A 13,725-nucleotide genomic window follows, 5' to 3' on the forward strand; every position below is an offset into this window, starting at 1 on the left:
CTGGACTTTTTTCTTAATGGTGTGGCCTTTTCTCTCTGTATCTCACTCTATGGCTGATTTCTTCCCCAATCCTTAACTTTTTTACACAGGCTGATACATTTCTCTTTCTGTGACATCACAGAAAGAGAAATGTAGGGTTAGACAGTGAGACCATAAAACACTCTTTCTGCCATTTCTCAGGCTAGGATGATCCGATTTAGGTTTTTTTTTGCACATTTATACTTCATAGGATCTCCGAGTTCAATACACCTTCATATTCCAACCGGTGAAGTAGGCCTTTAACGTTTACACAGTAAGTCTGCAAACAAGTGTGTATATATACAACAAGTGCACTAGTTAAACGTGTTATGGCGGAAGGTCGGCTGGAAAATGGAAATACCTAGTTTCTTTATTGTGATGTAGTTGGTAGAGAATGTTCATATTAATGCACCGGAGGTCCGCTAGATTATAATCCCCTATAAAGTGCATTGTGAATTGCTTATACACTTTAGTATTTCCACTATATGAGTCACAGCATTCCCTGTCCTCGCGTCACCTTACATAATAATGAGGTCAATAAATTCCAACTAGCATAATATTAATATTTCCAATTTGGGGAAAAAGAACAGCAATGGTGTTTGGTTTGTGGTTAGTGTCAGCAATTGGTAAATCCTTTAGTCAGCCGTAGCTATAACTAAATACAGATTGGGGAACAATTTAGAAGGGGATAACCTGAATAAATGAGTGGAGAAACATAACAAATGCAGATGCCTAAGGACGTCAAGCAATTAACAGCACATCATGCTCTGTGCTATATAAAAATTATGAGGATCCCCAGCTGATACTCTATCAAGAGGGAAAGAATGAAGTGACTTTCAAAGAGGGTCCATTGTTGCTAAACGGATGGCATGAGTTTTCCGTCACAAAAACCGTTCAGCTGATAAGTGTTTCAATAGGAACAGTGACATCAGCATTTTTAGATCTATGGGAAAGGGGTCAGTTAAATAGGGTCGCAAAACCAGTCCAAAGCTGACATTGGATGACAGTGATTCTCAAGCATTAGTGTGATAAGGGAATACAGACGAGAAACTCCTCCAATGTCAATGCAGAATGATTAGACATAAGTCAGCGAGTCAAAAACCTCTATGAAAAATGAATGGTCATTTCAGAGATGAGTTGCTCAGGCACTGTTCTACAGATATGTACAAAAAGTGATGTGGTCAGATGAGTCATCCTTCACCATATTCTCCACAGGGGGGTGGGGATGGGGGGAGTAAATGTCAGTGGACACTCCAAGAGAATGGTACCCGCCTACATGACCCCTACAGCGAGGGGTCTGGTAGCTATGGGATTCTGTGGAGGGCATTTACTCCACATACATCCTCAGAGGGAAGTGTCTCTGCAAGTCAATACAAAGTAGTTCTGAGTGTTCAAGTTTATCCTATCATGAAACCTTTCTATCCCGATGGGAGGTTGCATTTTTCCATGATGACAATGTCCCCATTCATAGGGCAGGAGGGGTCACTGAATGGTTTGAATGAAAATAATGTGAATGTGCTAAAGCCTTTTTAACCAGATCTAAACCTTATGGAACCCCCTATTGATGACTTTGGACTGACTTGCTGGACAGAAAAAACACCAAATGAGATTATCATTTTTTTATTTATTTTTATTTGCAGAATAATTTAAGCTGTTGGAGCCGCAAATAGTCACGCAACATCTTTTCATCTAAGACACTTTATGGAGGCTATGTTGGTTTGCCCTTTAATTTTGTCACCACATCTGATGATTCTAAAACTTTTCTGTTTTCCTTCCATAGCTGTTGCCATATAGTATTTTTGGTGTTGTACAAGTTTGAGTAGCACTCTGCACAGGTAGTACTAAAGACTGCATATTTTGAGGCAGAAGTATTGTACAATCATTAAACTGAGTCAGAGCCTATATATAGAGTCTGGATGTGCCGCTGTGCCCACTGAATAAATGATGGTTTTCAGTGTTGAATAATAATGAATTGATTTACTATAATAGCAATACAGGAATTCAGATTAGTGTTGAAATGATGCTGTTAAAAAATATATAGAATGTTCATTTCATTTGATCTAAAAAAAGAAAAGAATAAAACTGGATTTTATAGCCATTTTTTGTGCCAAGGAGGATTCTCATTGTCTCGAGAATATGAACCGTACCAGTTTGTAATACTTTACTTTCAAATTCCAAGTACTCCCATCATGTAAATCTTCTTCTTATACACAAGCATACAACAAACTTACATCCCAATAGAGGATAAAGTATGGGAGCATAAAACCAAAAAATGATTGCAAGAGATGTCATTGAAGAAACTCTGTACATCAAAGATATTCAGTGCATGGGGATATAGGAGGGAGCAGGTTTTGTGAGGGAACTTCAACAGGGGGCATCCTGTATAAAATAGTGTAATACTTTGCCATACGGAGGTCTCGCTGAGGAGCATTAAATAATGCAGCAAATGAGAGTGAACCACTTTCTTTGACTTGAGGCCTTCTATGACAAAATAAGTGATCAAATCAAATGTTTAACAACATTTGTTTGAGTGTAATGATATTTATTTTGTGGTGTAGGCCTATATTATATGAATGTGAGCTATGTATTAATATTAATTAACGTATGCCGAATTGTTTATTAGTTTGATTTATTGTTTAAATTGAATACGTGGAATCTTATTATATAATGTGTACCATATGTCTTCAACCATGGACTGATCTGGTCTGGAACTTGAGGTAGGAACGAATGACTCGGCACAGACGCAAGTCGGAGCTCGAGGCGCGGACATAACGGAAGTTTAGACGGTTGCTCTGGGTGAACGGAGGGGAACATTGACAGCATCGCATCAAACAAGAAATCATTCTCTCCCCCTAAATCAACCCAGTCTCCCCTTTCCCTCACACATGGCGTCCAATTCCAATATAGACATTGAGGGTGCGACCCAGCATCTTCGGGACATCCTCAAGCTCGACCGTCCCGGGAGCGGCGCCGGTAAGGTTGACCGGGAATGAAGAGCGGCTCTGCTAGCTTAGGCCTCGGAGGCTAATGGAATGCTAGCTAGCTGGCTAAAGTGGTACCTAGCTAACGTGGGTTTGGTTAAGCGCGGTTGCCCGAGTAAAGTTAGCTGGACAGCAGCTTCACTGCCCGTTATCGGAAGGCACCCTGTCGCGTAGAAGCACAGTTTGGATGGGAATACATGTACACATTTAGTATTTTATCACTTAATTCCGCGTAGCTACGAATGTGTTGAGGTTCGTCGAAATGTTAGGGCGCTAACTGCGTCAGAAAAAGTATTTAGTATTGTATCACCAAGTGTTAGCCAGGTTACGAGCTAGCTTATGTCTAATATATATTTTCTAGTATCGAAAAGCTGACCAGCGACGGAAAAGTTTCAGTTTCGTTTACTCGAAATGTCTTTAGCACTTGCTCGTGAGTGACTTCAAAGCGATACACTTCGTGCCTGTTTACACAGCATCGTTTGGCCATAGTTATTATTATGTGTACCGCTAACAAGAGGGTTTAGCCTTAACCTCAATAACTGCGTAGAAAGTGAACTCGGTTTTCTCTGCAAATTTGGATTTACTGTTGCCAGGTTAGGTAGTGGTACCCTAGTAGCACCTGCTTAATTAGAAACACACCTGGCGAAATTATCATCGTATTTTGACGAAGACATTATCTGCAACAGGGAAATTAGAGAAAATACAGGTGTAGGAAAGGGGTGCAGACTCTATCCTGCTCCAGTGCTGTATTTTTTGTGTGTGCCAGAAGTAGTTTGCTGTGTTGCAGAAAATGTACACACATGTTAATATGGAAGCATATGATACATATAAAATATCATTGTTTGATTAAAGGTGTTAGTAAGTTTTTTATAAAAAAGCAATATGAAAGAATGAGCCAACATAAACGCCTTAATCTAATCAGAAAACAGCTTTTTAGTAGTTTGGACTGGATTTACAGTCCAGGTGTAAAGTAAACACATCTGCCATGCTACTGCTGAACTTATTGTCTCAAATATTTGCATACATTTTACTGGACGTTCTTTTGTTTAAATCAATGTGCAACCCCTTTCACCAGTAATCCTTTAAAGATAGTAGTAGTAGTATAATTATTAATATTGTATAAAATTATTTTGTGGTAATTTAGTTTGTTTCAGTTCATATTATTTGGACAGACAGTTGCAAATAGCTGAAATGGTGCTTTTCTGAGGCCTATAGCTCTTTGTCACAGCCAGTTTAAGAACAGGTGTGAGTAATAACATCAATCAAGTGTCCGGTAGTTGGTGTAGCTCTGAGCCAACATATATATTAAGCGGGACTTTGGAATGGGTAAATGTAAATTGGATGCATTCTAGGGCTGTGAATCTTTTGGAATCCCACAATTCAACTTGATTCCGATTCATGGGGTCCTGAGTCGATTCAAAATCGATTCCTGGATTCAGTTTAAAAGAAGATGTCTACTCCAGTCCACTGTGTGCTAAGAGGCGTTGTGGCAATATATGGCATGAAATCAAGTTAAAGTCCATGTCTTATTTATCTTCATTTAAGTCTATTCTAGGGGGGGGGGGGGGGGGGGGGGGTGACGCCCTACCAACTGAGCTAAGGGCGGCCCTGAATTGACATATTTTTAACAGTGTATCCCGACCTAACCCCATGCATCCATGTCTCCTCAGATGCACAATCAAGTGATGGTCTGAGAATGCCATCTTTTAACGGTGAGCTGAACGGGTTGTTGGGAGCCGCAGGCCTTCTGGGAAGCGCCGATCGCTCGACTATGTCAGAATCCACCCGGCCCATCTCCACAGACCTCAGCACGGCTCAGGAGACACAGATCATGTGAGTGGACCCTGCGCTTTAGTTAGAATGACTCGTCATATTATGAAGCATAAAGTTGTGTCTCTCCTCTATTTGAAATGAATCATACAGAAATACAGAGGCAAATTTGGTAAAAAACACATTGAACTTAAATGAATGTGTGCAACTTTCAGCTGCCTGTCTGGAGACGATGGCTCCACCTGTATCCCCATCACCTCCAACAATGTGGAGATTGTGGCCAGTCAAGATTCCAGCATTAACAGCAAGGCTCGTGGCAGCAACAAGGTATGGAGTCAAATCAGCAAACCAAACAACATTGTCCATTGTTAGTGTGTACATCAGACAGGAATGTGTAAAACCTACGGCACCGTCAACGTATAACGGTCGAGCTGTTTGTAATGACTTAACAAGAGTCAAGATCTTGCTTTTGTACAAGTGACAATTCCTGTTTAATTTTAAATCCCTGATACACCAGATTTTTAGAAGAAAGTGTGTTATCACATAAGTGCATTCATTTTGAATGGCTTGGCTTTTGGCTCACACAGCCTCATGTTTAAAGAGGGATTCCGTTGAGAGCATTAAGTCATTTTGAATGTTGATTTTTTTTTCATTCAGGTGAAGATTCAGCCTGTTGCCAAATACGATTGGGAACACAAGTATTATTATGGCAGACTGATAGCTGTGTCCAACTCCTTCCTGGCCTACGCCATCAGAGGTGAGAGTCCTTAAGGTCCTGTTATTTCTACCATCAAATGACACAAACATCAAATAGGGATGTAATAAATCAACTACTACTACTACTACAGACAATTTCGGTATAAGTACATGGTATGTGGCCTTTAACCCATTGATGACGGCTGCTGCGCGATGCCACATTGGCTCTCCTGCCTGATGCTGCATCGTGCAGCATTATTACTTTATCTAATTTTCATGGCATTCCCAGCATTGAATGCACTGTCATTGGTTCAAATACACATGAGGTGGGTTTTGTTGATTTTTTTAAGACCACGTGACCACCCAAAAGTTGTGTGGTTTGCCGAAAATCATGTCAATCAAAAAGATTAAAAATTAAAATAATAATAAAAAAAATACGCCAGCTATGTTGGCGACAGAACAGTTAGTGGCGTTTGGTGCGCAGAATCAAGGTCTACTATAGACTACTGACGAAAATCACACAACACATTTCATCTATTTATTAACAATATTTAATAATTTTTTAATTCATCTAATTTTGACGATTTTTAGAAATATTTGTTGGTTTGTAAGCGCTAAGGGAGCATGTTTAAATAAAACATGTGAACCTTAACTTTTAAATGTATTTTATTTCATGTTTCTATGTGCTACACAGGCTTAGATATTAAGGTTTTGGTAGACTTGACAATTCGTACTATTTTTTCAGAAAACCCTCAGGCATTAAGGACATGCATCCTAGATTGCCATAGTCATCAATGGGTTAAAAGATAATGCTTTCATTTTGGACAAAAACATTTTTCTAATCAAAAGCAGTTGAAACAACAGGAACCACGGATGTACATTGGAGAAAAAAATTAAAAAAGCGTTCTTTTTCTGTAAATAAATTCAGAATTGGTTTCCCTGTCACTCTGGATAAAAGCAACCTCACAGTCTACAGTTGAATAAATATAATAAAGTTTTTAGGAACTTTTTCCTCAGTATAAAGTATTCCTAATCAACAGTGTAAGTGACCCACAGATCTTTACAGTTTAAAATTCCTTTTAGGAATATCCTATTCCTATTGCTGAACAGATATTTGACTCTAAACCTCTAATGATCAGATCCAATGAGTCTGTTGTTGCTCAGATGAATAATGTACTGTGATACCTCATCCCCTGGTTTATCTCATTCCTTTACATAAACCTCTCTTCCCCCAGGAGCCAACAACCATGCAATGATCCGCGTGCTGAGTGTGGGCTTCACCGAGCGTTCCCTGCTCAAGGGCTTCACCGGAGCCGTCACAGACCTGGCCTTTGCTCACCTGGACTCGTCCCTGTTGGGTTGTGTAGACGAAGCAGGCAACCTGATGGTCTGGCAGCTCACCTGCACTGGGAGCAAGATACTGTATCCTGACATGTGGGACAAAGTGACAGGGCACAACTGCATTGTGGTTTTACACAAATCCACGTGATATCACAACCTGCTTTGGCATAGTTATCATTGAAAGAAGTAGATTTTTTTCCCTTTTTCCTTAACCCATCCTCCCTACAGTGATCAGGTGGTGATCCACGTTCGACGGCCCGAAGACACTCCACTCAACTCCCACCGTCGCCTCATCTGGTGTCCCTTCATCCAGGAGGACAATGAGGAGAACCAGGATGACACCAGCCAAACCTTAGCTCTTCTGCACGAAGACAGGGTATCACATTTTATTTTCATTTTCACACAAGTCTCTTAGACAGTGGGTTCACAAGTTCTGACTCAAAACATTGTTGATTCAAAAATTCATCAAAATGTGCACATGATTTAAAATGAATACAAATTAATATACATTTAATTATTTTCATTTATACAGTAAATGTAAACAAGTGTAAAATTAGGGAGGGATCCCACTAAAATGGAACACACACACACACACACACACACACACACACACACACACACACACACACACACACACACACACACACACACACACACACACACACACACACACAGACATACACTCTCAATCATTTTAACCTCACAAAATAGAAAGAAGAGAGAGATAGGTGGGAACTTTTTGTCTGTAATTGTATCCTCCTCTCAATGTAGGCTGAGGTGTGGGACCTGGAAGTCTTGAGAGCCAATAACAGCAGTTGGCCCATCGATGCTGCAGACCTGAAGGACGGCCTCATCACCATCAAGGGACACACACAGGTACGGGTCAGGATAAGACAGTGATGTAAGAATTAGAAATGAGATATTTTCATGAAAGAAGTTCAACTGCAGCCACTGGAAGTACAAAGTGGTACACTGTATGATTTGCCATCTAGATTCCTTGTGAAACTGAGTGTGTGTGTATGTTGTTTGTTTTCTGCCCCTGCAGCGAGTCAGTGAAGGGGCCCTGTCTCCAGATGGGACTGTGTTAGCCACAGCCAGCCACGATGGATACATCAAGTTCTGGCAGATATACATAGAGGGGACGCAGGACAAGCCCAGGTCAACACAGAGGAGGTTTTAGAAATGAACATTGATTTCACTGCAATGCACCATTTACTATTAGTTATTGTTATTTATTTTCTCCAAGTCATTTTTGGAGACAAACAAAACACACATCTCATGTTGTAGTCACTCATTGCCTTTTGGTTTGGGTTTTCGTCCTATAAATTCTCCACTTTGTGACTCCTCTTTACTCTCCCACCCAGATGTCTTCATGAATTACGGCCCCACGGAGGACGTCCCCTCTCCTGCCTTCTTTTCTGCGACAACCACAAGAGACAGGACCCAGAGTGAGTATACGCCGGTGCAATCACAGCTCTCACTGGAAGTTGTGACATACAGTAATTGATCTGATTGAGTGCGGCGGTTAACATTGTCTTGCTCCGCCCCTTTGTCACCTCTCGTCTGTTCTACTTGGCTCTTGACAGGGTTCCCTTCTGGCGCTTCCTCATAACTGGAGCAGATCAAAACCGCGAGTTGAAAGTGTGGTGCACTGTTTCCTGGACCTGTTTACAGACCATCAGGTGATTGCTGTGCTCCATCAAGTCTAAATCTGTCCTTTGTGACAAGGGATGACCTTTTCTAAATGTCCACTTTGAAGTCCCCCATGAAATACAAGCCCAAATGTACTTCTCAAGTTTAGACATTTGTGTATGTTTCTTCTGCTTCACCTCATTTGATTTATAACACCAGATGTATAGACACTTATAGTAGTGTGTTTTTCTTTTCTTTAGGTTTTCTCCTGATCTGTTCAACTCATCGGTTATGCCGAGTCTAAAAGCGAGCCTGGACCTCTCTGCGGAGTATCTCATCCTCACCGACGTACAGAGGAAGGTCAGCTCAATGTTGTCAGCTGTGGGCTTTAACCCTTCCATGCTCCTTTAAAATAATCACACTTTTACACCTTCGACACACTTGTGTGTCCATGAGAAATGAGCCTATAAAAATGATATAAAGTAATATTTTTGTTAAAAAAAAATTACATTTTATTTTAAACCAGCATCTGAACTAAACATACATATAAAATATTAATGTATTTTTTTGTTAATTAACCCTTTAATTGACATGATTTGACAATCAAAACCCCCTTTTTATCGGTTGAAATATGCAAAATATGATTTATTTTCAAAAAACGTTATGCAAACTAGACTATTTCTGGTTTGGTTATTGCAGGCTAGTGTGTGTGAAAGATTAGCAGCAACATTTATCAATTTGTATTTTCTATTTTTTTGCAGTGCCATATTTCATAAAATACTCACACTTTTACACCTTCGACACACTTGTGTGTCCATGAGAAATGAGCCTATGAAAATGATATAAAGTAATATTTTTGTTAAAAAAAAATTACATTTTATTTTAAACCAGCATCAGAACTAAACATACATATAAAATATGAATGTATTTTTTTGTTAATTTACCCTTTAATTGACATGATTTGACAATCAAAACCCCCTTTTTATCGGTTGAAATGTGCAAAATATGTTTTATTTTCAAAAAACGTTATGCAAACTGGACTATTTCTGGTTTGGTTATTGCAGGCTAGCGTGTGTGAAAGATTAGCAGCAACATTTATCAATTTGCATTTTCTATTTTTTTGCAGTGCCATTTTTCATAAAATACTCACACTTTTACACCTTCGACACACTTGTGTGTCCATGAGAAATGAGCCTATAAAAATGAAATCATTAGATTTTTTTATTAAATTATTTTACATTTTATTGAACCAGCATCAGAACTTATCACACATATAAAAATATAATTGAGTCAGTCATGCCTTTCAGGCCCTCCAGCACGACCCTCCTTCCCTGGTTCCGCTCTGCGGGCTCACCAGCTGTTCGGCCGGTGTAGACAGACACCCTCCATGCGTATGCAGTTTTCACATCGCATGATGTGACCCACATTTTCAGCCCATATCTGGCCGGCTTCTTTGGCATATACTGCCGGAACTGGCAGCGCCCCCTGTACGGTACTGCTCGTCGACGCAGACATCTTTATCTGGGTTGAACATCAGGGGGAGCCTGGCCGTCCAGAGATCCCACATTTCCCTTACTGCAGCCAGCTTGCCGTTTCCCCTGCGCCGCGGTCTAGAAAGTCTGTCATCGAAACGGATGATTGTTGCCAGCCTCTCAAATGTCTTCACGGACATTGTCGCCCTGAAAATTTGCCTGCCAGTCTCATGCTCCCAAAGGCTGCGGGTCGCTTCTCCCCGAGAGCGGTAAACACCGGCCAGCAGGAGGAGACCGATGTAGCTCCGCACGGTGATGTCATCAACATCCTTCCTGTCCCGGACCGTCCTGTTCCCGTGCAGGTTTGTATAAGCAGTGATCAGCGCCGTCATCTCGGGTGTAAAAAACAAATAAAGGTGTCTACGAGCTCATTGACGCGGGCCACAGCATAGCGGGTTGGTCCTGGAGTGAGTCCGGTTTCTGCAGGGAAGTACCGGAGCGTCTGGGCGTTTGACGGTGCCCAGTGGATGAGGCCGTTCTTGGACCCCCATAGCTGGTCCGGAAGAGCCTCCTCTTCCCCTGAATTGGATGCTTCACTGGAGCTGGCGGAGGATGTGTCAGGGTCCGGATGGTAGTCCAAGTCTGCATCCTCATCCGCCGTATCCGTATCGGAGTCCGATGTGCAATCTGCCTCCTCGGGCTCTTCGTCCGTCTCCATGACCATAAGCCGCGCTTCCTCGGTACAGTATAGTCTCTCCATGATGCCAGGTAAGAAATCAGAAGCTTTTCTCCTCTCTACTAATGTAGAGAGGAGCATTGTGCACCTGTCTAAACAAAGTCTGCGTATATTCTGATTTTCACGGCGGCATTAACTTTCATGATCTGGGAAAGGACCTGAGTTTCATTTATATCAAAGTTGTGCAAGGGCCAGGGGTAGATGTCTGTTTTAAGTAGTTTGTAACAAAAAAAAATGTGGTGCTTTGAACTTTTGCATGAAAAATGCACATGAATGGAATGGTATGGATAAAGGCCATTTGAAAGCACCTGCGCTTCAACCCATTCGCTCATACAGTAATAAAGTGTGCACGCTGAAGACCCGCGCGCGTGCACATACACAAACTTTGATGTGCATTCATTCCCACACACACCTACTCGCACACTAACACAAGAATAATGCCCTAAAACTTGTGTAACGAGAGTAGGAGAAGGATAGAGTGCGAGCGCCCTATTTCGCAAAAAAACGTTTTTTTCTCCATTTGCCACATATAGTAAAAATGACGTCATCTCCAAAGAAATGCCTCGGAGCACACACTTGAAGCCCCAGGCCTCGATTGAAGTGGAAAAATTAGACATTGCATGTTTTATACTTGTTATTCAAGCAGGATCAAAAATAGAGATTTCAACGGATTTGAATGGGTTTCAATGGGACACACTTTTGTGCTTAGGTGTAAAGGTGTGAGTATTTGCAGTAGGGGTGTTTACAAAAGGCAGAACATAAAGTATTCATGAAAAAAATTGAGAAAACCCTAAAATGCACAAGCTGGCCAAATTATACACAATATAAGCAACAAATGAAAAAGATATGCTAGAAATTAAAATCCCAAAACACACAAGTGTGTCTAGGTGTGATTGAAGGTTAAATAATGTTCATAAACACTTGTTTTAACCAATAATATTGCTTAATGGAGATTAGCATTTTTCTTTTATTCTTTCTTGTCACCTTTTCTATCGGTTAGTTCCACTCTATTGATCTAAATCAGGACCATCACTTTTTAGAATTTTAGGACTTGCTAAGTTTTTTTCCATGCTAACCAGATGGACACTCGATACTGTGATCAGAGCTTGATGCTTTGCTGATGTGAATGTGCTCCAGGTTCTGTATGTGATGGAGCTGCGTCAGGACATGGAGAAAGGAAAGGCCACGTTCACAGCCGTCTCAGAGTTCCTGCTGACCCACCCTGTGCTCAGCTTCGGGGTGCGCGATGTGGCCCACAGCCGCCTGAGACACACGGAGGTCCTGAATGCAGAGGAGGAGAGCGAGAGCCTCACTACAGGTGGGAAACACTTAGCACAAAAGAAAGGGACTCTTTGCACTCCTGTGGTATTTGTGTCAGTCCCGCTACCGTACAATGTTTTCTTTTCAACATATATACGTGGCAGGCATTGATCCTTACTAACAAAGCATCCCTTTTTGTCTCTCTTCTTTCAGAGGGCTCTCAAGGACCCACAGAGTCCAAGTCTGGGATCCAAATCAAACTCTACTGTGTTCACACTAAGTAAGTTTCCTCCCATGGTCTGGTGTCAGTGGTAAGATGATGGCTTTAGTCCAAAAGAGTAAAGCCCTCACGGACATTATGTCATTTATGTTATGAATTAATGAATACCAAATTACAAAGACTAGCTTTTCATTATAAGTCATGTTAAGTGAATGGCGATGTTTCAGAATTTGAGAGGTATGCAACACACACACACTAGGGGTGTGAACGTTAACAAAAACGGAATGTATTTTGTGTACACCAGGGTTCAACATAACTTTTTTTTCCTACTGGCCCGCCGGGCCAGTGGATCCGAGTTTTGCTGGCCCCTTGTATATTTTCACTGGCCCTGCACACACTTTTTTTTTCTTCATAATTTAGTGTCAATAATTATAATATCTGTATTAGAAAAATAAAGAAAGATAACCAGATCTAAAGGGAATATCTATACTGTAACAGTATAGATATTCCCTTTTAGATCTGGTTATTTTTCTTTTAGTTAATTATATGAAATGTTGATATTGCTCATACACATATTAAACCAGGCAAACATATTGAATTAGAAGCCTACAACTGAAAGTATGTTGAAAGAGTGGGCCAGTATTTTAAAGTCCAGTAGTTTGATGGTTGTTTTTATTCTTGAATTTGGGCAGTTTAATGAATAGTTCACCTAAAGAAGTCATGTTCAAACATAAAAAAAAAATAAGAGATGAAGGTCTGATCATTCTTTGTGGTGTGGTAGGCTGTTTTTATTACTTTCTCTATATGCATTAGGGATGTGAATGTGTCGACCGAATGACCGGTTTTCCACTTGCGCTCAAGTTGACTTTAAAAATAGAATAGAAATCCGAAAATCAGTGGGTTATGCCGTTTTTTTTAATGGGAGATTTCACCGTGTATGTGAGTTCACGTCTGGTCGTGAGCGCGCTGCAGGAGTGTCACTTCTCCATGAAGTGTCAGCTTCACATAAGAGTCCGGTGTGGGACCATTTTTTCAAACTATTGATAAAAAACAATGCAGTGCAAAATATGCAGCATAAGTTAAACGCTCGTCTAAGACTATGACGTTAAATCACCGAAACACACAATGCCTTCGTCCGATCACAGCAGCGTTTCACCGTGTGATCTCGCCAGCGAGTGAGCCGCCGCGCAGATGAACTGTGGTTTGTGGCTAAAATAATAACCGGGGATATTCTCCCCGTTAGCGATTTCAATGGGAAAGACTTCCGCGATCTGATTGAATGTCTCGAGCCTGAAAACACTGTGCCAAACTGCGCGACTATAGGAACTGTACAGTGAGCGGAGTCCCTCCGTTCGTTTCTGTCTACAACCGACACAATCACCAGAGACGCATTCACAGCGTTTAAATAACGCCTCTCATTTGTATTACCATTGGGGCTTGGATGCAAATACTGTAACATTACGGCGGCAGATAAAGGAAAAGCGCAGTTATCATTTTCTGCACCTCAACCTCTGCTGTGGGAAGAAAGAAAGGGGGCAAAGCAAGTCGATTAATTTGTCGACTCGCAGGCGGACGGTAGGCAGCTCTGCCAACGGAGCG

General features: G+C 41.2%; 1 protein-coding gene across 4 annotated transcripts in view; it reads left to right on the forward strand.

The window, feature by feature from the left end:
- Positions 1 to 2,819: 2,819 nt before the first annotated feature.
- Positions 2,820 to 13,725, forward strand: part of edc4 (enhancer of mRNA decapping 4) — a 30,480-nt gene continuing 19,574 nt past the window's right edge. For 2 of the 4 annotated variants that reach the window (XM_080028366.1, XM_080028367.1), the window contains exons 1-13: positions 2,820 to 2,991; positions 4,670 to 4,832; positions 4,985 to 5,096; positions 5,427 to 5,526; positions 6,701 to 6,887; positions 7,035 to 7,182; positions 7,578 to 7,682; positions 7,852 to 7,979; positions 8,171 to 8,254; positions 8,393 to 8,488; positions 8,699 to 8,798; positions 11,784 to 11,964; positions 12,120 to 12,186. In XM_080028366.1, the coding sequence (XP_079884492.1) occupies positions 2,904 to 2,991; positions 4,670 to 4,832; positions 4,985 to 5,096; positions 5,427 to 5,526; positions 6,701 to 6,887; positions 7,035 to 7,182; positions 7,578 to 7,682; positions 7,852 to 7,979; positions 8,171 to 8,254; positions 8,393 to 8,488; positions 8,699 to 8,798; positions 11,784 to 11,964; positions 12,120 to 12,186 (1,559 nt within the window). In that variant the 5' untranslated portion in view covers positions 2,820 to 2,903. The remainder of the gene's footprint in view (positions 2,992 to 4,669; positions 4,833 to 4,984; positions 5,097 to 5,426; positions 5,527 to 6,700; positions 6,888 to 7,034; positions 7,183 to 7,577; positions 7,683 to 7,851; positions 7,980 to 8,170; positions 8,255 to 8,392; positions 8,489 to 8,698; positions 8,799 to 11,783; positions 11,965 to 12,119; positions 12,187 to 13,725) is intronic. The other 2 variants (XM_080028368.1, XM_080028369.1) reach the window with 1 other exon arrangement.

The sequence above is a fragment of the Ammodytes marinus genome (assembly GCF_949987685.1).
Source record: "Ammodytes marinus genome assembly, chromosome: 5".
NCBI lineage: Eukaryota > Metazoa > Chordata > Actinopteri > Uranoscopiformes > Ammodytidae > Ammodytes > Ammodytes marinus.